The sequence below is a fragment of the Gilbertella persicaria genome (genome assembly GCF_025201335.1).
Source record: "Gilbertella persicaria strain CBS 190.32 chromosome Unknown B0P05scaffold_2, whole genome shotgun sequence".
NCBI classification, from domain to species: Eukaryota; Fungi; Mucoromycota; class Mucoromycetes; order Mucorales; family Choanephoraceae; genus Gilbertella; species Gilbertella persicaria.
The window spans coordinates 75,517-101,164 of record NW_026251963.1 but is presented as its reverse complement, the minus strand read 5'-3'; the positions used below and the strand labels follow the sequence as shown (position 1 = coordinate 101,164).

At 37.9% G+C, this 25,648-nt stretch overlaps 9 protein-coding genes across 9 annotated transcripts; 6 read left to right on the top strand and 3 right to left on the bottom strand.

Annotated features, from left to right (window-relative positions):
• Positions 1–27: 27 nt before the first annotated feature.
• B0P05DRAFT_92805 (Got1/Sft2-like family-domain-containing protein) lies at positions 28–1,160 on the top strand. Its single transcript, XM_051583900.1, has 6 exons — positions 28–493; positions 542–595; positions 645–696; positions 744–886; positions 940–998; positions 1,048–1,160. Exons 1-6 carry the CDS (start codon positions 251–253, stop codon positions 1,139–1,141), a joined length of 645 nt encoding a protein of 214 aa, XP_051439259.1. The 5' UTR covers positions 28–250; the 3' UTR covers positions 1,142–1,160.
• On the bottom strand, positions 1,137–3,994 carry B0P05DRAFT_522223 (uncharacterized protein). The gene is made up of 2 exons (XM_051575942.1): positions 3,929–3,994; positions 1,137–3,877 (listed from the first exon to the last, which is right to left on the bottom strand). Exons 1-2 carry the CDS (start codon positions 3,958–3,960, stop codon positions 1,180–1,182), a joined length of 2,730 nt encoding a protein of 909 aa, XP_051439258.1. The 5' UTR covers positions 3,961–3,994; the 3' UTR covers positions 1,137–1,179.
• A 692-nt stretch (positions 3,995–4,686) lies between these two features.
• Positions 4,687–5,871, top strand: B0P05DRAFT_522214 (uncharacterized protein). The gene is made up of 2 exons (XM_051575941.1): positions 4,687–5,491; positions 5,539–5,871. The coding sequence occupies exons 1-2, from the start codon at positions 4,704–4,706 to the stop codon at positions 5,606–5,608; spliced, it is 858 nt and encodes a 285-aa protein (XP_051439257.1). The 5' UTR covers positions 4,687–4,703; the 3' UTR covers positions 5,609–5,871.
• A 688-nt stretch (positions 5,872–6,559) lies between these two features.
• Positions 6,560–10,263, top strand: B0P05DRAFT_593243 (uncharacterized protein). Its single transcript, XM_051583041.1, has 3 exons — positions 6,560–6,943; positions 6,994–7,902; positions 7,959–10,263. The coding sequence occupies exons 1-3, from the start codon at positions 6,673–6,675 to the stop codon at positions 10,199–10,201; spliced, it is 3,423 nt and encodes a 1,140-aa protein (XP_051439256.1). The 5' UTR covers positions 6,560–6,672; the 3' UTR covers positions 10,202–10,263.
• Positions 10,264–11,832, top strand: B0P05DRAFT_522207 (uncharacterized protein). Its single transcript, XM_051575940.1, has 7 exons — positions 10,264–10,379; positions 10,439–10,589; positions 10,642–10,705; positions 10,753–10,863; positions 10,909–10,959; positions 11,007–11,133; positions 11,181–11,832. The coding sequence occupies exons 1-7, from the start codon at positions 10,311–10,313 to the stop codon at positions 11,451–11,453; spliced, it is 846 nt and encodes a 281-aa protein (XP_051439255.1). The 5' UTR covers positions 10,264–10,310; the 3' UTR covers positions 11,454–11,832.
• Positions 11,833–12,895, top strand: B0P05DRAFT_522203 (uncharacterized protein). The gene is made up of 4 exons (XM_051575939.1): positions 11,833–11,887; positions 11,958–12,108; positions 12,156–12,449; positions 12,497–12,895. The coding sequence occupies exons 1-4, from the start codon at positions 11,838–11,840 to the stop codon at positions 12,722–12,724; spliced, it is 723 nt and encodes a 240-aa protein (XP_051439254.1). The 5' UTR covers positions 11,833–11,837; the 3' UTR covers positions 12,725–12,895.
• A 56-nt stretch (positions 12,896–12,951) lies between these two features.
• B0P05DRAFT_458167 (uncharacterized protein) lies at positions 12,952–13,975 on the top strand (the record flags this gene model as incomplete). The annotated part of the gene is made up of 2 exons (XM_051573968.1): positions 12,952–13,129; positions 13,179–13,975. Coding segments are annotated over 2 exons (975 nt in total), but the record flags the coding sequence as incomplete, so codon positions are not given.
• Positions 13,976–15,443: 1,468 nt separating this feature from the next.
• Positions 15,444–16,270, bottom strand: B0P05DRAFT_461116 (uncharacterized protein; the record flags this gene model as incomplete). The annotated part of the gene is made up of 2 exons (XM_051574054.1): positions 15,444–15,882; positions 16,080–16,270. Coding segments are annotated over 2 exons (630 nt in total), but the record flags the coding sequence as incomplete, so codon positions are not given.
• Positions 16,271–16,556: 286 nt separating this feature from the next.
• On the bottom strand, positions 16,557–17,431 carry B0P05DRAFT_567806 (uncharacterized protein; the record flags this gene model as incomplete). Its single annotated transcript, XM_051581157.1, has 4 exons — positions 16,557–16,563; positions 16,617–17,146; positions 17,168–17,253; positions 17,317–17,431. The coding sequence occupies 4 exons, from the start codon at positions 17,429–17,431 to the stop codon at positions 16,557–16,559; spliced, it is 738 nt and encodes a 245-aa protein (XP_051439251.1).
• Between the last annotated feature and the right edge of the window lie 8,217 nt (positions 17,432–25,648).

Below are 25,648 nucleotides of genomic sequence, written 5' to 3'. Positions count from 1 at the left end.
CTGTACCAAGTTATGATCTGTTTCGATACCGCGTTGCTTTACAAATCTAATTTCAAAGGAATTCTCGGGTTGTGGTATACCTGTTTATTTTTTGGATTGGAAGAATCGTTTGGATCAAACATATTTCTGTTTTGTATAAACTAATCTATATAAGACATTGTTTCTTTTTTTGGGCTAGATTTGGCAGCCGCAAACACAATAGTCTTGCTTTGACGCAAAAAAAAACCCAGCTTTTCTTCTGATTTAATTAATGTCTCAAACAGAAAACTCGTTTAAGAACTCACTTCGTAACTTTCAGCTCTCGAGGTCAAACAATATCTCTTTGCCAACCAACACTGGAACTTCAGCACCCGCAGGAACTTTCCAGTCGTTTCGCGATTCCGCTAGCAATGCTTTTTCTAATGTCACAAATACAGTACAAGGTTATATGCCTCTTGGCAATGGTGGAGAAGAGGAAGAGGAAGATCCTTGGTACCAACTTTCACGCGTCGAGGTATATCTCAAGTAGGAATACAGCTTGATTTCTAACTGCTTTTCACAGAGAGTAATGGCCTTTGCGTTGTGTCTTGCACTTGGTATTGGCTGTTTTGCCCTGGTAAGTGCGTTTGTGCATACATAGAGTTAGTTTATATAATTTTGTTTAGTCCTTTTTCTTTTTACCTCTCTTTCCAGGAAAGTTCGCTGCTACATTTACATGTAAGTATAAATACATAGAGACAGTAGTATACTCATATTGTACAAAGTGGGTAGTATTTTGATATTAGTGAGTGTGGCATTATTACGTGGTCCTTGGGCTCACACGAAGCACATGATCTCTAAAGAAAGACTGCCATTTACTATATCTTATGTCGGATCTATGGCGTTGACTTTATATGCTGCTATTGGTGTAAGAAAATGCATGATCAATGTTTTTCTTTTTTCTGATTTCTGATCTTGTAGATTCGTGCCATGATCTTGACTGTCCTTTTTGCTATTATACAAATCGTTGCGTTGATCTGGTAATGTGTTTATACACATAACAGAACCATAGTCTAACGAGGTTTATAGGTATGTTGGATCTTATATTCCCGGTGGTGTTTCAACATTAAGATATGGCACTGCTTATATTGGAAGAAGAGCAGCATCTGTTTTACCCATTTAATGAATAATAAATTTTTATTAGTCTAGAAGCGGAACGGCTCAACTTCTGTTCTTTTTTCTGGGAATCCACATATGTTCTTTTTGATCGTCATATCTAGATAGCGATTTTGCATGTCTCTTTTGTCTTCTCACTGGGGCATAACTCTCCCATTCAGCAATCAATCCATTTTGCACATTGATGTCTCTTAGCCAAGATAAAACTTGAGATGCTGGTTTTCTTTGCTCTGGATGTACTTTGAGGAAATTGGAAAGCAATTCCCGACTCAGTTTGCCAGGTACTTCTCGTTCAAGGGTTTTTTGAATACGGTAATCATCTCCTACTGTATCTCGTAGCGCTCTTATATCACTATCTAAAATACCATACCAAGGCTCTGTTTCAGAAAATGTCTTCCAAATGAGGGTACCAAGTGAATACAAATCTTCTGCTAGTGGGTTGACTAACCAAGACAAATCATCTGTATCAATGCGACTCTTGGGCAAAGTTTGAATTGAGCGGTAGAGCCGGTATCCATGATCAGGCTTAGACTTCATCCAAGGTAATCGCTGGCACCAGATATCCAATTCATTTTTAGTCCTTGGGACTGTCTCCCCATCATACTCTTTACTGGAAAGACGAGGCTGTTCTACCCACCAACGTCTGTAATCTTCAGCACGAGTAAATGCTGATTTGCCATAGTCAATTAAGAACAGCTCTGCTTTTGGACTGCCATCACGTAACTTGGTATTAGTCTCGTTAACCATAAAGTTGACTTCTGATAAATCACGATGGGCTAATCCTATACTATGTATAGTCTCAATACATTCGAGCATTTGAATCACTAAATCCATTTTTTGATAGGCTGTTAATCGATGATGTGAATGTGCATGTGTGTATTGTTTGAGTGTCTTTTGATAACGTTGCATGCATAACCCAATAATCTCGCCATGGCTTTCCTGCAATACTTCTGTAATCTGTCCCATATGTGGTAGATTTTTAAGTGCAAGCAAGCCTGCAATTTCAGTTGTGCGCTGCGTGATGGTCATACGTTTGAATGTTTGTATCACTTTTTGGCTGTCGTTATTCAAGAAAAAGACATGCTTAAAGAAGCCTTCTGCATTAGGGATGGAGGAAGTATTGATATTATACTGATCTATATTGACAACTGGTACGCCTTTTTCGTTAGCATATCTTCTGATTTTTTGCCAAAGCTTTTTGGATGCTTCAAGATAATATTGCTTCTCGCTGGCTTGAAGCTGGGATGCGGATGCCTCTGTCGTTTGTTCTGAGTTATATTCAAGATAACGTTCAAACAGAACAGCAGGTTTGTTTGCAGTTTGTTGTATTGTGTCTTCAACATTACCAGAGGACAGTTCTATAACATGGCGAGGTATTTCTTCGTCGCTGTACTCATAAGATGCTGTAGAAGCAGAATTGCTGTCTGAGTCATATTCTTTGTTTCTAGCTTCATCAAACTTTGTTGTTTTGTTTAGTGGTTGATGCTTTGCTGCTGACTTACTGTTTTCTGCTTCTGAACTAGGCTGCTTTAATACTAATCGAATTGAAGTCAAGGATTTTGTAGGTGTAGATGATTTTGATCGAGATTGTTGTACTTCAGACGAAGGAATCTTGATGGTTAAGTTGTGGCTGTCTGATGGTTCTTTTCTAGCAGAAGCTTCTTGTATTGCATTTTTTTCTGTAGATTTTTCTATGGTATTCTTCGTATGTGTCAATATTTTGTCTAGCATAGCTACTGTCTGGTCTTCTTGATTCGCTGTAGTTACTCCCTTTGTTCCCTTGTCCTTTTCAGATGTTTCAATGGTAGGGACTGTTAATCTTATGTGAGTTGTAGGTGGTGTAGGTGACCTAATATCCTTTTGTACGTCAGCAACAGGAAATTTTCGCTTTGAATGAGCTGTAGGTGGCGTAGGTGACTTAGTGTCCTTTTGCACTTGAACGACAGGAGTCTTTATCTTTGAAAGCGCTGCAATGGGTGTAGGTGGTCTGACATCTTTTTGTACTTCAACGACCGAAGTCTTTACTTTTGAGTGAGCTGTGGCTGGCGTAGTAGGTATGGTCTTCTCAGATGCTTGTGATTCTTTATTTGCTGGCAGTTCTTTAGAGGAAGAAGAAGCAGTTACTTCTTTTGTGTTAATTGATGATGCCGGTTTTGTTACTAACGGCTTTGAAGACACAGGCTCTAAAATTGATCGAGCAAACTGCTTTGCAATTTCATTGTTGCCAATCTTTTTAGGATCTGCAGGAATCTTTGTTGACAACCGAAACGTACTGTACGCTTTTTTGAAATAATTTCGATCTATATCAGCATCAATGACAGCACTCACATTATGTACTATATGTTGCACTTTTAGTTTTGCCCATGCCTTTGGGCAAAACTCGTATTCACGACTTTTGTCCATAGAAGAATCGTCAAAATTATGCGTTTCACCCACTGGTTCACACAATACAACTGTGGCTTGAAGTTGATAAAGGTTTTTAGCAGTAGTGTCTTGCTTGGGTGTCAATTGAGCATTGTAAAGAATAGCTAAAGCTCCATTAGGATCTGATTTTGCTTGGTGCAACAAAGTTCTATTTTTTGCAATATAAAAACGTGGTAGGGGTATGCCATGTTCTTTTGATTCAACATAGCTGAAGAAGGACGAGTTAAGGCATTGAAATAAGAGACGAACATCGCTAAATCCACGCAGTTTTTTTGTCGCCCAATCTTGCTCACTAAGTGCATGGACAAAGTACAAATTACTAGCAAAGAAATTTTTAGCTAGCTGCATTACGAATGATAAGAGAACATACCTTTTCCTTTGTGGCTCTATTTCTTTATACATCGGGAAAAGAGGAGGAGGAGGAGGTGGTGGTGGTGGTGGTGAAGCTTCTTTGAGAACTAATTCCTCTGGCAAGTAATGCTTTGTTATCATATCCTGACTGTCTATGGTTACAGAAAGATAGTAAGGTCTATAAAAACCAGTTATTGACCTGCAATAGTGAGTAACTATAAAACTTACTGTGTACCTCCATTCAAATAAACTGAGATAGCCTTAAACTTTCTAGACAAGTTCTCTGCTTGTTGATAAATAGGATCAAACGAACGATGAAACTGCATAGCGTTGTTCCAGATCAACTCCAGATCTGTAACAAAGGCTTGGAAATATTTGTATTTGTTGTCATAAAGTTTTCTCTCGAGTGTCCTAAAGTCCATAGGCTTTTTTATTTCTTGATGATAGACAAAAGCTGTCACTGGTACAGGAATAAGAAACTGATAGCAGTCGTAGCAAGACACTAGTTCGTCTATGACGAATATACACTTGCGAAACTGTTCTGTCGGCATATCAACCCCTTCTATCAAAAGCTTGCTTTCTTCTGGATCTTTTGGTACCATTTTAATATCAAAAAGGCAGGAAGAAGTGAAGGTCTTGAAGTTTGTGTTTGAGTTAAGTGTGTATGTTTTTTTGGGTTCACACTTGATGCAAATGGTGCCTCATGCGAATCGCAGTCACGTATTGTCAGCCTTGGATGAGTAGACGCGTGCAAATGCCGATCTAAAATGTAAGATAACATTTTTCTCAGTTCCATGTTTGCTTCACTTCGAGAACGTCGCTTACCAACTGCTACTTATCCTCTTCGGGGCCTTGCTCATTTTCTTCATCACCCTTCTTCTTCAGCAGGGCCTATAGCACTTTCTATTGTCAAAGTTATCACAGCTAGCTCTCTTGCTATTTTTCCTTTGTACAGATATGGCTATTCGTTTCAGAAAGGTTTATTAGCTATTGCTTACAAGAATTTGTTTTTGAGAGGTGAATCTCCTTCCTATCTCTCCTCGCTTCTTATTACAGCAACCAGTGTGCTTATATGCTTGGCAGAAACTTCAGCTATCACGTTACAATTGGGTGAATATTTTGTGGGAAGCGTGCGTACCCGTGTCTTTGACTCTGTTCTCAGAGAAAGAAAAGCTTTACCCACAGGCGATGTATCCGCAATATCCGAAAAAGTGGGCGGAGCAGCTGTTGATCCAGCCATGCCCAAATACCATTTTCTTTCGCCTTATAACCTTATGATTGTTAGTGCCCAAGAAGATAATGATTGGCCTATTTTTTTCTTGCGATCGGCTTTGTTTGTCTTGACATTACCATTAAATGCTGTTCCTGTAATTGGACCTATTTGTTTTGTAAATATTCAAGCTTTGTTCCGTGGTGGTCAGGCACATCAAAGATACTTTCAGCTGTACAAATGGACACCTGTTCAACGTCAGCGCCGAATTGAGTTGCATTTTTGGCAATATCAACGATTTGGTTTGGTAGCTACTCTCTTGGAAATGATTCCATTTGCCGGCTACTTGTTTATTTATACAAATCAAATTGGGTAAGTGCAAGGGATAGCAGTAGAATACGTTTATTGACGCATGATAGTGCTGCCATGTGGGCTATGGATTTACATGATCTGAAACTTTTAGAGCCAACTTCTTCCAAGAAGGACTAATTGGCCAGAGTTTTTTATTTTGTATGATAATGTATATAATAAACTATGAACCAAAAGTATTCTAGTGGAGCATCATCCATCCCGGAATGTCAGTCAATTTTTGTTGTTGTTGTTATTGACACTGCACAACAGATAAACAAAAAGTTTTATGTAGAGACCTAAATATCTTGATCTTTGCAAAGCAGCTTTAATGTTATTATCAGATTTATTTCAAGGACAACCCTGTGAAGCAAAATATACTTTTATTTGCAACCTTAAAAAAAGTAAAAGCGTCTATGTAAAGAACATCATTGTCCCACACGCAATCGTCTTTGTAATTGCTTTGATTAATTTTCTTGATCTAAAAAAAAAATCAAGTTCTACCAAAACATAGTGGTACTAAAGCATGACCATTGCCATTAGAAGGAAGCAATTGAGGCAATAAAAAAAAGTTGGTGATACAACAAATATGGCTCACTCAGAAGTGAGCTTTAATATGTGGCGCATGCCCTTTGAATTTAGTAGAGAAAAAACATGCCTTTAAACCAAAAGACGCTTCTACACATTTACCAACTGAATATGATGAGGATTTACTTGCTCTGCTACAAGAAGAAATCAGGGAGACAGACGATAAACTCTTGGCGCAACTGAGCCGGTTTCAAAAGATCTTGGTAAGAATAAGTAGTCAAATCTATACCGTAATAATAGCAACCAGTAATATAGATCCTTATGCTGTTTCATCGTATATTTATCAAAAACTGGGTACCACGATGATTCAAGATGGCAATATCCTTGTCCTTGTGATAAAACATTACCTAAACCACCCTTAGCAATATGCGTTACACGGGAATTAGAGGGATTTATTTGATTTGAGCTCGCTTTTTTGTATATGCAACAAAGAAAAAAAATTCTCATTCAATAAAGGCAGTGCTGATGACTACGACGTCAACATTTTGACTTATTAATATAGCTCACAACTTGAGTCATTTTTTTTTCAATGAGTACAGAATATATGCGAGCGAAATTTGCTAAAGGAGCAAGGGAGTTCTATCCTACTCGTATAAATACCTCTCTTCTTTTGTTGTATGTCCTTTTTTTTTGTTATCTTTAAGATGGACGATAACAGTAAGCAACAATATGAGGATAAGCCAAGTACTGCTATCCAATTTTCGGATATTCAAGAGGTCAAAACTAAAGATACACAAAATAATGCTGCTATGAAAAAGAAACTCAAGCGCACACCATCAAGTGCTAGCCATGCTATCATTGCCTACAGAACGCTTTCCATTACAGTTTCTGAAAATCAAGCCAAAGATGTCAAACGTCAAAAGAAATCAAAAAAAGATTTAGCTGAAGGTAAAGCAAGAATATGTCTTTAAGCTAATTTATTCATATTATTCTTTTAGACTTGACAAACGCCAAATACCATAAACTCTCTATTCTTGAAGTGAATCAACAGTATAGAACAAACACAGAGCTCGGTCTAGAGACTAGTCAGGCCGTGAGTCGTGTTTCTGAATACGGAAAGAACACTATTTCTCCTCCTCCGAGTAATTGGTTAAGAAAGTTCTTTCGTTACTTCTTTGGAGGTTTCTGTAGTTTGTTGTGGTTTGCTAGTATTATTTGTTGGATCTCATGGAAGCCCTTGGGTGAGCCTGCACCTTCCCCTCTCAATTTAGCGCTAGCTGTTATCTTGATGTTTGTTATTTTTCTCCAGGCTTTTTTCAATGCTTGGCAAGACTGGTCCACTAGCCGAGTTATGAACTCGATCAACAATATGCTTCCCACACAAACACTGGTGCTAAGAGACGGAAAGATTGTGACTATTGACGCTTCTAGCTTGGTTCCTGGTGATGTTGTTCACATTAGAATGGGAAACAAAATTCCTGCTGATTTGCGTCTTATACAAGTATCTGACGATTTGAAATTTGATCGCTCTGTTCTGACTGGTGAATCTGAAGCCATCCCTGGTACAGTTGATGCTACTGATGACAATGTCTTGGAGAGTCACAATGTTGCTATGATGGGCACTCATTGTTTAAATGGGTCTGCTGTTGGTGTTGTTGTTTCCACTGGTGATAATACACTCATGGGTAAAATTGCGCGATTATCTTTGTCTGATCCCAATGTCCGTACTACACTCCAAGTGGAAATTTTGAGATTTGTGATTATTATTGCTGTATTGTCTATCTCTGTAGGTGTGATCTGTTTGATCACTTGGGCTGCTTGGCTAAGACGTGATTATCCAGACTTTTTATCTGTGTCCAATGCTTTGATTGCTGTTATCAGTGTCATTGTGGCTTTCGTGCCTGAAGGTAAATATTTACAGACATTGATTGAGGAGAAAACGAGAAACTCATGTTCTGTATAGGTATGCCTATTGCTGTTACCTTGTGTCTCACTTTAATCGCACACCGCATGCAAAGAAACAACGTACTTTGTAAAGTACTGACTACGGTTGAAACTTTGGGTAGTGTTAATGTCCTATGTTCCGACAAGACTGGTACTTTGACAGAGAACAAAATGTTTGTTTCTGATGCTAGTATTGGTACTGAAAGTCTTACTTCTACTACCTGTAAAGAGATTTACTCTTCCAACGATAAGGCTACCGACGACTTGGTTCCACAATTACGTCAAATTCAACTGACTTCTGCTCTTTGTAACAATGCTACGTTTGATTCTGCCACTTCCCATCTTCCTGTTCCTGAACGTATCGTATTTGGTGATGCTACTGATTGTGCTATCTTACGTTTTGCTGAAAGCATGGATCCTTCTAAAGCTACTGTCCATAGTATTCGTTCAGATACTGAAAAAGTCTTTGAAATCCCTTTTAATTCTAAGAACAAATGGATGATGGCTATCTGCAAACCTACTAAAAAAACGTTGGCTAATGCTCTCTCTACAGCATCTACTACACTTTCTCTTGATGACTGGGTCTTGTTCTGCAAAGGTGCCCCTGATGTTATTTTATCAAGATGTACAAAAATCTTGCTTCCCAATGGTACTGAAGAAGTCTTATCAGAGAAACGTACTGAATTGCTATTGAGTTTGCAGTCAAAATGGGCTAGCGAAGGCAAACGTGTCTTGCTCTTGACTCGTCGTATTATAAAGTCTGAAGAAACCCCTGAAAATACGGTTACTGGTAGTTCTAGTTTTGCTACCTGGGCTAATACCATGAACCAAGAACTCACTATCATTGGCATGATTGCTATCGTGGATCCTCCTCGTCCTGAAAGTGCAGAAACTGTTAGAATATGTAGAAATGCCGGTGTTCGTTTCTATATGGTAACAGGTGATTTTCCTATTACTGCTGCTGCTATTGCTCGTGAAATCGGCATTTTTACTACTGAGTATCCACACACCATTCAAGATTTGGATCCTGTTAGAAATATAGAAGACATTCCCAAATATGTTCCCAAAAAGTTTACCAACAATGTTCGACAAAAAGACCTTGAAAATATGGCTCACTCTGAATCAAGCAGTACAATTCACCAAAAGACAGATCATAGCAATGTATCGGATAACGATGATTGTCGTAGAGCACTTCTTTTGTCTGGTAGTGATATGATCACATTGAACGACGCTCAGTGGGAACAAGTATGTCAATATGAAGAAATTGTGTTTGCTCGTACTTCTCCAGACCAAAAGCTTCGTATCATTAAGGAATTTCAAAAGCGAGAAAACGTAGTTGCTATGACTGGTGATGGTGTCAATGATGCTCCTTCTTTGAAAGCAGCAAATGTTGGTATTGCTATGGGTGGTGGTTCTGATGTTGCCATTGAAGCTGCTGATATGATCTTGCTTGACAAGTTTTCTAGTATCATTGTGGCTATCGAAAATGGTCGATTGGTGTTTGATAACTTGAAGAAGGTGATTGTCTACTTATTGCCTGCTGGTTCTTGGTCAGAGTTATGGCCTGTTCTTGTAAATATCTTTTTAGGGTGTCCTCAAACGTTGTCTTCTTTTCAAATGATTGTTATCTGTGTCTTTACTGACTTGTGTCCTTCTTTGGCTATCATGATGGAAAAGCCTGAAGCTGGCCTTTTGGACCGTCTTCCTCGTAAGCCTAAGAATGACCGTTTAGTGAATGCTCGACTTTTGCTACATGCTTATGGCTTTGTTGGTCTTATGGAGATGCTCTCTTCTATGTTTATGTTCTTTTTGTATATGGGTATGAGAGGCCTTGGTCCTAGTGACATCTTCTTATCCTTCTCTGCTTTGACAAGTTCTGATGGCTACTTGGGATTTGCAGCTGCTGAAATAACCGATATGATTAACACAGCTCAATCCATTTACTTTGTTAACCTTGTTATCTGTCAATGGGGTAATGTACTTGCTACAAGAACCAGAAGATTATCTATTGCTCAAGCCAATCCTTTATGGGGACCTAATCAGAACCTGTATTTGTTTGCAGCTATGATTGGATCACTTGCTATTGCCCTTATTATTCTTTATGTTCCTGTATTCAATGTTTATTTAGGAACTGCTCCTATTCCCACCAAGTTCTGGTTTATTCCTTTTGGTTGGGCAGTTCTCATTATTACTATGGATGAAGGTAGAAAACTTTTAGCTAGAAAATTTTCCAGCAGTTTTATTGGAAGACTAGCTTGGTAGACTACCTTTATTTTTCTGGCTTTCTTTCATGTACATACAATAATAAACATTTGTTAAGAACCAAAAGCGGGCTTTTTTTCATTTTTTTTTCTCTTTCTCTTTAATAACAATGGCAGCAACAAGATCTCCAGAAGAAATAGAGAAAGATATTGTGAATATAGAACACGCTCTTCTTACAGTATGAAGTTGTCTATCGCGTCTTTGTTCGCTTATTAATATTGCTTTTCTTTTTCAAAGGTTTCCGAGATACGATCGTCCCTTAAAAACTTTACTAATCTAGTTCAATCAGAAGAGAAGGGACCGAACTTTGTGCATTCCATTAGTGATAGACTTAAAATCATTCGACGTGATCTACATACCTTATCAGCCGAAAGCGAGAACTTGAAAGGCAAAGAACGCATTTCTTTATCATGCACAATTTTAACATTGTTAAATATTAGGTGCCTTGGAATATGCTCAAATCAAAGCGAGTGAGAACAATTTTAATTGGTCCTTGATCAAGAGGTAAAATAGAAAGAACCTTCTGAATATACTTAGATATGGTTCTTTAGTGTTGCTGAAAAGGAAGCTGTTGAAGAAGAAAATAGATATCAAGAAGAGAATTCAGGGAAAGCAAAAGAAATTGGATCAGTTGTCAAGGCAAATGCTCAACATGCTTACAAGTAAGATAAAGTTGCTTTTATTATAGAGACTAAAGAAAGGAATAGAGCATTGTCTTCAGTCATTATAGATTATAAATCAACACTGACACCAGCCGAGTAAGTGAACCTGAGAAGAAATCAAATCCATATTTATCTCAGTATAGTCCTCTTTTCTTTACAAAGCATATTCAAGACTGGCTCAATACAAATAAGCCAGAAGACATTAATTTTTCTGTCATTTTCACAGTGCCAGAACATGTAACATTGACAGGTTCAACATGTAGCATCAAAGTAAATCATACTTAGACTCGCCATCTTTCTGAACTGTATCTTCATAGGTCTTTTCTCGAAAATCGCTAGTGGTTGATTTAGAATTAGAATATGAAAGAGGATCTGATACCTTAATTATACACCAATACGACATAAAAAGTGTAAAAGAACAGGTTTGTGGATTCATTTCAAAGATCAATAGACTCAGCATATGCTATAGAAACACTTTTGGCAAGATTCAGAATACTTGGTATTTCAAAAACTCAAATTATTGGCGACAAGTGCTTTCGAGGACATGTTGGTCTATTTTGCAAAAGACTCTTTATATAATATTTTGGTAAGCATATTTCTCGGGAAAAAAACAAATTAAGCAATCATATTAGGACTGGCTTGTAAGTTATCATGACTTGTTTACAAGACCATGTCAACGTTGTCATAAACTACTTCAGTTTGATTCTCCTCAATATAAATATTTGCCACCAATGGTCAGAACTTGGACAAAGAAATTGTCTATTCAAAGCAATAATGGCTCTTCTGAGTATCATACTATTGGTATTGCATACCATATGCGATGTTATGCTGAATATAAAAATAACCATGCCTTCTAATAAAGAGCTTTATTTTTCAGTAATGCATACCGATTTTCTTTAGGACTGTTAATCTGTGACCGTAACTTCCAACCAAAACAGATCAACTTTTTTTTTCTTTCTTTAATTTCATCATAAATGCCTCACAAAAGAGCAAAAGCCAGTGTCCGTAAAGCAAGAAAAACCGAGTAAGTCAGCGTTCTATTTTGTTCCAACTAGACTTGTACTACGATCTATACAGCTGACCTTCTTTATTAGAGTAGATCTTCCTGTATCAAAAGGTGATGGTGGTGTTACTAGTCAAGAGGCACCCAAAGGATTCACTCGTCTCTTGAAATTCAAAGAGATGGCTATCAAAAGACAACAAGAGAAAAAAGAAGCAAAGCAAAAAAAAACTGAAGATAATTCTGTAAGTTTGAATTCTTTTTTTTCTCGGCGATATTGACATTACCATAGAAACGAGTTACTATCCAACCCGGTGAAAAACTAAAAGACTTTGTACGAAGAGTAGAGAATGAATATCAATCAGATGTCCTTTCAGCACAAAAAGCATCTAAGCCAGTCAGCAACAGAAAGAAGCGTAATCAGGAACTCAGGAAGCAAAAGAAAGTTACCAAGCGTCAAAAAGAATTGGACATGTATGGTGGACGTGATTTTGATGATTTGAAGGATAATGTCAAGTTTGGTGAAGTAGCCGATGCACCACCTGTTTTCAACAAAATACCAAAAGCACGCGGACGTGGCAAAGAGGTAATATTGTGTATTGTGTGATCTGGCATCTAATATACTATATATAGACTTTACAAGCAAAGAATAACCAAGTTCTTTCAGCAACACAAAAGAAGGATACAGGATATGAATCAGAAGAAGATGAAAATATGAAGGCACTAAAGGCGTCACACAAGAGAAAGTTGCAGAACATGAGTGCTGCTGCCCGTATCCAACTAGAGAATGAAAGAGATATGGTTATCGAAGCATATCGTGCTAAAAAAGCCAAGAAGATGACAGATGCGGGTCTTGTATAAGCGTACAATTTTAGATTACCTTAAGCAGTAAATACTGCAGGATATGTAAATATTAAAATAAGATGACTCTTGATAGTAAATCATTTACACATTGATTGTCACACCAAGTAAGACAAAATCTAGACTTATAAAAAAATTTTTTTTTTATTGTTCGCATAAAAAGAGCAGCACAACCTTAAATTTCATTTTCATCTCTTTCTGTTTTCTTTTTGTATCTTACAGAATAAATGTTACATCAACTCAAAATACATGTAGAAAACGATACGCTTATTATGCGTGGAAGCCCTGAAGAGTCTGTTGGTTGTGTATTGCGTGGTTGTGTTGTTCTTCATGTAAAAGAAAGTATGAAGGTCAAATCAGTCAGTTTAAATCTTGTAGGAAGAATAAAGATACAATGGAATGAACGTATGTTGACGATATGATTACATGTTCATTTGTTTATTGATTTCTGCAGGCAATCACCAGCACAAGAAAGAATTCAACATCTTAGAAAACGATTGGCACTTTTTATCACATCAAAAGAAGCTCCATACATTAACACCAAACACCTACAAATATCCTTTTGAGTATGTCTTTCCTGGAAACCTAGCAGAAACCATCGAATCTTATTCGTACGGCTCTGTGTCGTACAAACTCAAAGCTGTTGTTGACCGACCTGCTTTTTCACCCAATTTAATTGACCGTCAATCCCTTCGAGTTGCTCGTCAATTCACCCCATCTTACCACATGTCCAATATTCCAATGCAAATATCAAACGAATGGACAGATAAACTAGACTACAAGATATCTGTGCCCAAGAGAATTTATAGTCGAGGCGAACAAATCTCTATTGACGTCTCACTCTTCCCAAAACTCAACTCTGGACTCCATGTGCGCTATTTGTCGGTTTTCCTTAAAGAGTACACAACTTTCGTGTTAGGTGGTACAGCAAGCATTCACCATACAGAATCACGAATCATTCGCTTCTTTAGAGATGAATCATTCCCTTCCGATGGGTTACACTGGCACAAGACCGAAATCATGACTGTACCACATTCATTTGATTCGATACAGTGTGATACGCACAACCAATTCTTCAAGATAGAACATAAGCTCAAGTTTACCATGTCCTTAATCAACAAAGAGGGCACTATTTCAGAACTAAGAGCCACAATGCCTATTGATATTATTAACCAAAAGATTGAAGATACAGAACAAGAAAATGAATTGCCTACATACGAGAATGCTTGGAGATCTGCACTTTATTCACCTTTGCCCTATTCAGATCCCAATTCACCGTATTCACCTGTTGATGAGGCTTATCCTCTTACTCCTCATCAAACTACACTGGATGATTACTTTGGATATCGACCTTCAGTAAATAGAGATCAAGGTGCACCTTGTAGTCTTTTACCTTCTTATCATTCCTTAGAGTTAAACCAAGTAAACGATGGTTTACCTTCGTACGAGTAACAACACCATTGCCTTTATATATAGCCATGCATACACTTTATTGCATTGTAACATAGTAGAATAAAAGCTGTAAATACACAACAAAAGAGAATGATGATTTTATGAATGAAATGAGTGACAAACATACGCCAAAAAGAATACTTTTAGCAAACAAACCAATAAGTGAACTCATTAATACATCTATGAAAGCTTAATTATTGAAAGATCTCTGGATTGGCCTTAGCGACAATCAAAAATCAGTCTAATGCAGTCATGTAAGTTAATATCCTTGTGAGAGACTATTGATATTAAATTAGCTTGATGAGCTAGTTGAATAGGAAGCATGCAGACTTCTTCATTTGCTTATGCTGTTTGGGTAGATACACGCCCTAAGAGATAGTTCTGAAAACTTGCTGAGTGCATCTGAGTTTGAATGATGGCACACTATCATTCTGTTTACAAGGTTTCCGAAAAGTAATGTCGCAGCTAGTAGAAATCAATGTCGCAAGCCAATAAAAATTAAAAGTCGCATTTTTTGAAAATCTTGTCACTGAGTACAGCCGACGAAACTAGGTTGGGCCAATCATTTTTTTTGGTCATTTCCAAATTAGAAATACAAATATAATTGTTTGTTTCCTACCTGTAGTATCTTTAAGTTAGTCACCAAAAGGGCAACAAACAACCACGTTCTATGTGGCGCTTTGCCTATTAGGCCGAGAAAAAATAACTGGTCATCCACTTCCAGACCAGATTTGTGCTGAAATATATGCCATGTTGCTTGCTAAAACATCCCTATTCCAATATATATTACAATTGTTGCAAATTAATATACTATGGAATGATATGTCTTGATCACGGTGATTGCGAACGTTCATCTGGTGGCATGTGTCACAAAACTATGTATTTTATGCACAAGAATATTCAGAGTCAATGCAATTTAACAGTATGTTAAAAGACTTACAGATGACGTACGGAATTCGTCTATGTCTAACACTGATAGCTCACCTAACTTCTCTCGTCTTTTTAAATGTCTGTATATAATTTCAGAGACACCGACACGCTTTCCTCTGAATCTGACATGGCTTTTTCCTTTCATGCCGTTACCAAAGATTATTAAAAACATTTTTTCCCCATCCATTCCCATAGAATTATTCTTGTTTAAGGGCCGTCTAAGTTGGAAGAAGCTTAATATATAAACACTATAAGTAGATAGAATACAGTTATGTTACGTTATATCAACTGGGAGGTGGGGAATCCTTGGATTTCGCCTGTTGAGCATTTTCTTTCTTTATCGTCGGTTGGACTTTGTTCTTTTCCTTTTTGCTGGATTGTACTTTTTGCCGCCACTTAACAAAATATTAACAGCTTCATCTAAGGCACATTGTCGGCCAACGTAGTTTCTCCATCTGATTGAGGCCGTCCGGAAGCTGTAGAAACCAAAAAAATTGGGCAGGTGTGTCATCATGTAATTTACATGTATCTCATAGTTATCCACGCTTGATGTTTTTGGGATGGGAATTCTTGTCTCCAGCTTCTTTAGCCCTTGTACTGTCTTCAACTGATCTTTTTTTTCTGATCGGTTAGGTGATCCTGACATGGAATAGTATTCTTTGCTAGACAGTTTCCTGACTTGATTCTCACCATAATAGGCGACATAGGGACTGTTTCTATTGGGGCCCAAGAAACAAGGATTGAAGTGATCATTGATTTCGCCCTGGTTAAAGTCACTAAGCTTTATCTTCGTTTGGAACTTGAGGTATATTTCTCGCGAAATTGACACGACAGGTATAGCCATCCGTATATAAACTATTGAGAAACATTTTCCCTTTCTGTCTTTGTAATTGTAATTCTAGTAGGCTATTGTTATATATCATAAATGATATATTAGCTGCCTTTTTTGGTGCATTTAGAAGTGTAAGATTACCTGTGGATCTTCAATTTCGTAAAATCAAATAAATCAAAAAAGCGTCGTGCAGCAAGTGAAAATTGACTCTCATCATTCTCTTTTGGGATTTTGGCTTCATGAAAAAGAACATCAATATTTTCGCGGTCAATTTTAGTGAAGCGCCATTTGGAACTCGGGTTCGGGAAAAGCGAAAACAAGCGAGGTCGTTGCTCTTCTGACAGTGTCTCTTGTATTTGTTCATAGTATTACAGTATATGTTTCACCACATTCAAAACTGACAACGGGTTAGTGGTTACTGCCTCCCTTGAACAGGGTAAGTAAGGTATTCTATTTTTAATGGGCTGGATTTCGGTGTTCAAGAACTGTTGAAGGTCTGGTGCGTTATCAAGTTCATTTTGAGTCAAAAAGTCTTCAGGCAAATCAGATCTGGTAGCGTTCGTCAGCACCTCGTCCAAGATATAACGGTAAGTAATCTTTTTTTTATGACGGACATGTTCATATCCTAATAAAATTGGTTAGATTTTTAAACTTTTTTCATGTGAAGTAAGTACTTACAGGATATCTGATTTTCCAACATAAGTTTTATAATTTTTAACATAGAAATTACTGTAGGCAGTTACTAAACTTTCACATGCAGACGATACTATTTGGTCATAGCCCACCAATTCACCTTTTTGTACAAGCATATTAACATTTTCCAGATCTTGTAAACGGTTGGAAATTGCCTCGAGGTAGAGAAGTGATGGATAATAGTCTTGGAGTTGATGAATATTGATGTTGCAAAAGAGTTGATTAAAGATATATTTGGAGATATGTTCCACACTGTTTGAGTGTACTAATAAATAGTAATTAACAAATATTTGCGCCTGATAGATGACAGCACGAAGGAAAGTAGACTGTCTAACGATTATGTTCTGGTAACGCTCTAGTCTATTGGGGTCTTCTTGTTTATGCCTCAGGAACAACTTGAGAGTTAAAGACGTTGTGTACCTTTGATGGTAGTTAGGAAATGCTCTCTCTAAAAGCTCTTTTATGCTGAATTCGTGATTGGGACAATCTCGCGAGGTAGCACGTGTATGCCCTGACTGCCCGCAAGATGTACACACGGTATTAGCTCTTGATGAAGACCCCGCCTCTGATTCCTTTCTTCGTTTTCTTGCGTCCGCTTTAGCTCTCTTTTCTTTGAATGTGTCTTTTCTTTTTTGACTTATAAAATGGCTTAGATAATATATTACACGATTCTTTTAAGTTTTACCTCTTCTTCGTGCTGGATCACCCGTATTTCTTTGTTCTTGCACTCCTTCTTCGAGTTTCAATTGTTTTTTGTTTCGTATTAACTCTTCGGCTGCTGGGTAGAGTACTGGTCTCATGTTGTTTGTTTTTTTTGATAAAAAGGAACAAAATAAAAAAAAGAAAAAATTTTGATTTATTATTTGGTCTAAAACCATTCTCTTCAGGGAGAGTCAAATACTTGTAGAGTTCAAGTTGTAGGGTTTTATCAGTAATATCGTATTAACCAATAAAATTACATTTTTTCGGTTACTTTTTGACTCTACCTGTAGACTTTCTACATCGCCAACAAGTCCTTTACCTTGTAACCCTGCTTTTTCCAGGTTTGTCTCGATCTTCTTAGTAGCTAGTTCTTTCAAAAATGCTTTTGGCGTAATGAAATAGTATTAAAAATATACACCGGGGAAAACCAGTAACTTCAAAATATGATTTTAAAGTTCATCCCAAGTCAAGATATGATCATAAAAAAAAAGTATTAACATCCTCTCATATATCATTTTATGATTGACTTTTTACTTAGAAACCGCTAATAAAATGATATATGAGAGGGTATTTTTAAGGATTGTTTAACTTTGTCTAATGTTGTTGAAGTTATTTAGATTATATAACTACCAATCGATCTGACGGGTTTCTTTGAGCAAAAAGTAAGAAGATTAATAATAGATGCCTTTTTTTCCTCTTCTCTTACACTTTATTTCATTTTCTTTTTTTTTACAAAACTCTTATTTCAGTAAAGCAATGATCGTAAATAATTATAGCAAGCCTTTTTTTTTTGGCAATCTTAATTAACAGTATATTTATTATATTCCAGAAGATTTACTCTTATCGCAATAATTGTGAACCCAGTAACTAGTTTATAACATGTATTATCCAAAACAAGTACATAATTTTTTTTTTTTTGTAAGGGAGACTTGCTCCAATTTTATTTTAAGTCCTTTAGACGTCAAAAGAGTGGAAGAAAAGACTGTGGTATTATAAGAACTAGACTAAGGAAAGGGAAATGAGCCTATGGTAGAAGAAATTGAGAAAAGAATAAGAGTTTAAGAGAGCTTGATAGATACTTGAAATGGAGAGAACATCATGAGTAGTGAGAGAGGAACTGGAAAGGAAAGCGGAGGAGAGAATTTACGGTTCATAATCAAGGCGGGATTCATCATGCAGCTTATTTGCTAAGCGGAAAACTGTCTTGGTTATAGTTTTGGAGAGGAATGGGTTTTCAGAAAAAACAGATTGCCAGTGAGCTTGCCAGAGGGCTAGAGCAGTGCATGCAAAGATTTGGAAGGTACTTAAGGAAGAAAAATGGAGGAGAGAAACACGAGGGATAACAACCCGAAGGAGGAGGACTTGACGTAGGAGATTGACCGAAGGTGCACGGATGTTGGGATTGATGTACTTGGAGAAGACATGAGACCAAACATCATACTTGGTAGGGCAGAGGAAATAAAAGTGATCAAGGGTATCAATGGAAGTAATGAGATTTGAAGGACAGTGGATACAAAAGTTATTAGGAAGTGTATGGGGCATAAGACGATGTAGGTGAAAACGGTTGTTGACTTTGTTGTGAAGCATCCTGTAGAGGACATTGCGAGCAGGGAGAGGGATATTGAGAGACCAAAAGCGTTTCCAGTTAGGCGATAGGCGGGGATCAGGCGGTATAGGAGGGGAGGAGCTATGGCATAATTTACGATAAGAATGAGTGGAAGATGTAATGGGGAATTGAGAGTATGTAAGGGTTGAAATGAATGTCTGTAAATCAGTGGGACTAATGTGAGAGGTTGAAGGAAGAATAGAAAAGGAAGAAACACGAGGAGCAGGAGAAAAGAGTGACAGGACAAAGGGATTGAAGAAGAGCTTTTTTTGACGAAAGTGTAGTAAAGCGCGGTAGGTGGCCGATTCAAAACGAGGGACTTCTTGCCGAGAGCGAAACCGAAGGCATTCACTAGAAGAATCAAAAACAAAAATGTGATTACCTGTTAAGGCTAGCATACTGGGATTGTGTTTGAAGTATTCATTTTTAAAAATAGGAGGGTTGGATGGAGGTGGAGAAGGATAGATAGAATGTAGAAGTTCAGGAAGTGGAAGGCGAAGGCAAACGTGAAGGGGAACATGACAATTGGAGAAGTTGTGGGGTAGATAATCTATAGCTAAGAAAATACGGTTGAATTAAGGAATGTCAATAGAAAGTTTTTTTCGTATAAAGGGGAATAACAAAGGCCAGTGGTAAGTAGGGTATTGTGGGGAACAAAGGAAGAAAGAGAGGGTAAATTGGAGATAAGGAAGCGAAGGTAAAGAAACAGCAAAAGAGTGAGGAACTAATAAAGGGTAGACCCATCGCCATTGAAGAGCTCTCTGTTGTAGATGAGGATCAATGACGCTAAGTCCACCTTGAGAACGAGGTAAAATGAGTGTTGAGAAAGGAATGGTACCAAAGCGGCGACTGTTGATGAAGGAAGTGATGAGGCGTTGCAATGTGTTTTGTTGTGTTTTGTTGAGAGGAAGCAGGCGAAGTACATGCCATAGTCGTGATAGAATGAGTGAATTGAGGACAGTAGCTCTGCCTCTAACAGATAAATTTCTAGTGCTGTGTATGAGACATGCTTGCTGGATGGTTCGGAATAATTTATCGATATGTGAGTTTCGTTGATGGGGACTGGAGTAAATTGGATAACCAAGATAACTAACTGCTTCAGGCGAGGTGTTGTCATGCCAAGTTGTAATGTTCTGTGAAGCTAAAAAGTACTTCCATCTTGGATTAGGTTTACCTGACAGCGAAATGGCTGTAGTCTTGTTGAAGTTGAGTTTAGCATTGGAGGCTAGCATGTAATTGTGAATTAATTGTTGAAGGCATAGAAGGTCTTGGTGATTATGAAGTAAAACGAGTGTATCATCGGCATAGGCGAGAACTTTGACAGGTGGTGCTGAGAAGGATGGAGATGAGGGATTGTCTAGTTGTAGTTGTTGAAAGGAAAGTGAGAGGTCATTTAGTGATACGGAGGATGGCGGATGATGGTTTTTGGTTTCTAGTTGAAAGTCAAAACCTTGAATATTAGGATTTTGTTGAATAGAACGAAGGAATGGGTCGAAAGCAATGTTGAATAATAAAGGACTGAGTGGATCTCCTTGTCGGAGACCTCTATGTTGTTGGACTGTTGTGGAAGAGATATGACCATTGATATTGAAACTAATGTCAGTAGAGAAGAAAAGAGATGTGATGGATTCAATGAAAGTATGGGGTATGTTAAATGCATGCATAACTTGAGTCAGATAAGTAGGATGGACCCTATCATAAGCTTTCTCTTGGTCGAGAAGAAGGGCAATAGAGTTGGAATTAACATGGTGTGCAATAGCTTGTATCGATTGTAGGATCTGACCATTTTCTGCGATGAATCTACCAGGCATAAATCCGAGTTGGTGTGATGAAATATATTTGTTGAGGTAAGGCATAAGTCGAGCATTGATTAATCGAGTAAAAGTTTTGGCATCTGCGTTAATGAGTGAAATGGGTCGCCAGTTTGTTAGCGAAGAGAGATTGCCCTTTTTTGGTAGTAGAATCATACAAGTTTGTAACCAGGACTTTGGAAATCTAGAGGAGGTGAGTGCATCATTGTATACCTTTACGGCCAAAGCGCCAGTAAGTGGATGCTGCAATAAAATGGAAAGTAGTTCGTACGGTAACCCATCTATACCAGGACTGCTTTGACTTGGGGTTCTAGCCGCACCTTCTTGAAGTTCTTGTAGGGTGATGGGAGCACATAATCGATTATGCATTACATCTGGAATGCTGTCACTAGAAGGAATTGTGCTAGTGAGATCTGCAATATGTTTCATACTTACCTGGTCAGGGCAGTAAAGCTGACCGTAAAAAGTTGAGACTGCATCTTCCATTTCTTCGGTCGATTGACAGAGGTTGCCGATGATGGGTGAATGAGTGGCGGCATGGATTTCTTAGCTGATTTGGATTCAATAGTTCTCTTGAGGTAACCTGCTGAAGTCTCACCATTTTCTCTCCAGTGTCGACCAGCACGAAGAGCAAGATTGTTGACATAATCCTCTTGTACCATTGCAATTTTCTTTTCAACGTTTGAAAGGAGTGGATGAGGAATGCGAGCTGTACCGTATTCTTTGAAATACTTGTTGCGCTTGCGTTGAAGACGCTTCATCAGACGAACTCTCCATGTTGCTTGTTGTCTACCAATCTTTTTTGCAATGGTTTTTGTGATCTGTTTGATCACATCCCATTGTTGTTGTGTTGTGGGGCATGACTCTTCAGAAAAGGTTTCTATCAGTGAATGATAATCATCCAATGCAGAATTCAAGGCTTTGATGAAGTAAGAGTTCTTGGCCAGACTAGGGTGAGCACGCCACAGACCTCGACCTTGTTTGTTTTGTGCAAAGCGGAAAGTAGCTGAGAGAAGAGCATGATCGGTCCATCTTGGAGAGAGAAACTCAATGTCATGAGAAAGAATGTTGTCAGCAAAGAAAGGTGAAGCAAATATGTAGTCAATAGTGGATGTATCCGACTCTCCACGACGAAAGGTGGGAATTCGTTGATCGTGTTGAAGCGCATGAGTGCATTCTGTAAAGTAGGTGGATAGCAAATAGTGCCATTTCCATTGAGAAAGAATGCTGGATGAATTGACAGGAGACTCTTTGTCAGGAAGGTTGCGGATAGAATATGAGTGAAAGTCGTAGTTGAAGTCGCCTACAATGATGAGGGAAGGTGTGGATGTATCGTCATCCTCTGATAGTAAAGGACTGGAGAGGGGATCAAAGAAATCTGAAAATGGTTGCATAGTCATCAGATCGTTGTAAAAGAACTGTCTTAGGCGTTTTGTCGCTGGAGCATAAATGTTGGCTAGAAGGAATGGAGGAAAAAGGTTAGAAGTGTGTGTAATATTACATATGATGACCCTTTGGTCTATGGTAATCAAGTATGGTGTGATTTGTATATTAGGATTGTTGCTAATTATCTCACAGTGCTGAGTCCATATTGAGAAAGTCGGTTTGAAAAGGAAGTCGAGTTGTTGTTGCATAGTAATGTTGCTGGCATGTGTTTCTTGGAAGCATAGGATGTCTAGTTGTTTAGTTTTCAAGTATCGAATAAAGCTGCTGCTAACTTCTGGTTGTGATGGTTTTGTTAAACTTCGGCAATTAAGGGAACATATAGAAAGGTCAGTAAATGAATGTGAGGGGAACTTACGAGATTGGGTTGTGCTTGAAGTCGACATATTTATTGCTGTGAATTCGCTTCACCTTCAGCGAGAGGTTCAGAACTACTTGTTTGATCAATTTGCATTTCTGAGTCGTCAGTTATCTTCTCAGGTGTTGGGCGAGAGAAAATAAATGCTGGAGCATTATTGTCTGTTTGGTCTTGTTCATGTAATGCAGACTTTGGCTGGGTCTGAGGGAGAAAGGCACGGAGTTGTTCTTCGGTAATCCAATTCTTTTTAGCAAAGGATCTAGCAACCGCTACATTGACAGGTGTTCGGATGTACTGTAGCGTGGATAGAGCTCTGGTAGAGTTGATACGACATGCTTCTTGTCTGAGCTCTTCCTCAGAAGCCTCAGCAAAAGCTGGGTTTCGGACTACTGTTGGATCGAGTGGATCAAAGTCATGGAGAGGCTTAATATTATGCTTTTCAAAGACAGCAGAGGCAGCGGAGGCGTACTCGTTGTGTACGAGGATGGCGACGACATTTCGATCAGGATAGTGAATATCCAAGACTCTTCCACGATCAAGTCCGAGGCGGGCAAATTGTTGACGCATGTCTCTGATAGGGAGCTTTCGTCTGCATGGGAGATAAAGGTATTGGAACCCTTGATCAGTGGACACAGGTATGAATTGCCTGGCCACGCTAGCCACTTGACGAGGAGAGAGGCGTTTTGAAGGACGAGTGGGCGCACGTCTTGCTATTGTAGCAAAAGTGACATGCTCCCCAGAAGGTTTGTAAGCATGGGCATATTGAGATGCTTCAATTCCCTTAGCCAAGGGAGGGAAATCAGTAGGCATTGCCATATCATGATCTGTATTTTAAATTGCCTCTGACTCAACCAGAGGCAAGTCTGACTGACTGTTGGCGGCGGACTGCAAGGCGGCAATTTGTTGATAAGCTTCTGCCAAAGCCTTTTGCGTCTCCGCTAAAGCAGAGCGAGTGTCTTGGAGCTCTTGACGAAGCCCTTCGTTGTCTTGGCTAAATGCCGCCAGTTGAGCTTGGAACGAGAGCATCTGGTCTTGCAAGCTGGTGGGTATAGCAGCCTTAACAGCTGCTTCCGCAATGAGGGCGGCGGTTTGTTGTCTAGTAGCCTTGGAAGGACTACCAGTGGTTGATAGTTTGCTGTAAGGTTCAACACGCTTCGCACGTGGGGTGGTCTTCTTGATAGTAGGAGTATTCATAACGAAGTTATATTTGTGGTCTAATGAATTTGATCGAAGTCGTTTCCTTGGGGGAGGTAGAGTTGGACTGAATGAAATAGTTACAGGTGCGTCAGATGTTACGTCTACGAGTGGTGGTGAAACTGAAGGCGATGTCGGTTGCAGTGGTACAGAAGAAGGTTCTACTGGAGGTCTGTCGACTATGTCGTTTATGTTGAAGTTGTTGTTGTTGTTGTTGTGTTTTGTTAGTTGAAGGTGCTGTTTCGGGGCTTAGGTACCCAAAACAGAAAATTCGAAAAAAGGTGAAGTACATAATATACTAACGAGCGTTAATTTAGCATTCGAAAGAGCTCGATAGAAATAAATAAGGATCGGTAATGTTTTTAATGAAAGCAAAGTCCAATGAATAACTTGTTTAGAACTCGCCTTTTCTCTTCATCTATTATAATTCTTTATATATGCATACCGCCAAAAGTATGTATTAAGTCTGTCTTCTGTGTCGGATGCACGTTTGAACTGTGAGTGTCATTTTTTCTTTGTTTCAAAAAAACATTTTCTGATACTTTTCTTTTTTAGTCTGATCAAGAGCTTCCGGTTGCCCTGACCTTATCAATTGTATTATAAAGTTTCCGTTATATTGAAACTCACTCATAACATTAGAATATATTTTGTTTATTACTGCATTGCAATATGCCTTTTTGTTCCTTTTTTTCTAAATAAAAACCAAAATTTGCAAAAAAGCATTCTATTCAGTCCATTTTAATTTTGGCTGTGACCAATTTTTTTTTTTTTTTTTTTTTTTTTTTTGTTTTTTTTTTTTTTTTTTTTTTTTTTTTTTTTTTTTTTTTTTTGGTTTTTTTTGGTTTTTTTTTGGTTTTTTTTGGTTTTTTTTGGTTTTTTTTGGTTTTTTTTTGGTTTTTTTTTATTTTAAGCGGATGTCTTATTCTATGAGCCAGTGGTAAAAGAGTGTACATGGATCAGGTTCAGGCGCAAATTCCGCATGCGGTTTGAGGCACATCTGATCGAGAAGAAGTAAAACGTTAAGGAGGTTAGTTCATCATGGCTTCCAATATTGGAGTAAGAGTTGCTTGTCAATTTTCCAAGTAATAGTAGCAGACAAATTGTATACAATTATGGTCTCATTATTATTTCAGCAAACATATAAATAGTCAATACAGTTTTTCTTCGCTATATAAACCGTCAAGTTAAAAAATCTAGAGTTTCAATCCATCGACAAAGATAATATATGTTGTAAAATTGTTGAATAAATTAACTCTTTAGCTTATTCATACAATACTAAAGCCTGCGAGCGTTATAATAAACTTGTCATATTCACTATTTCTACATCCGAATCTATTGGTGTGGTTGTGGCTAATCGTGGAAGTCTCTTGCATTTATTTATTATGATGTACTGTTAAATTTGGGAGATATTCAAGCTTATTAAATATGCAGGGTTTTTGTTCATTGAGTATCAATTGAACAACAAAAACTGCTATATTATTGGAAGAAAATTATAGCTAGAATTCTTCATGTGCTTTTTAATGATCACACTTAAAAAAACGCACACTTTTTACAGTATAAGTATTTTGTTTTAGTAATTGAAGGTTATACTTCGCCATTTACTACACAACTTGCTAAAACTCAATGTCCACAATAGGTAAGTGAAGGAGTTGATTTTGGTTCTTTCCATAAAAAGAGCTAACATTAGTCTTATTTTGTCCCATGTTTGTACCTGTGTCCCACTTTCCTATTAGTGTCACATTTTCTCAACTCTGTCCCAATCTGATTTGAAATGACAATTTTTTTTTATTGGCCCAACCTAGTTTCATCAGCTGTAATTGAGAAAATATAAATATTATAGGACACCAGCATTTTTATTTTTATTTTTCACAACTTTACAATCAGAATTATACATCATGGTGTA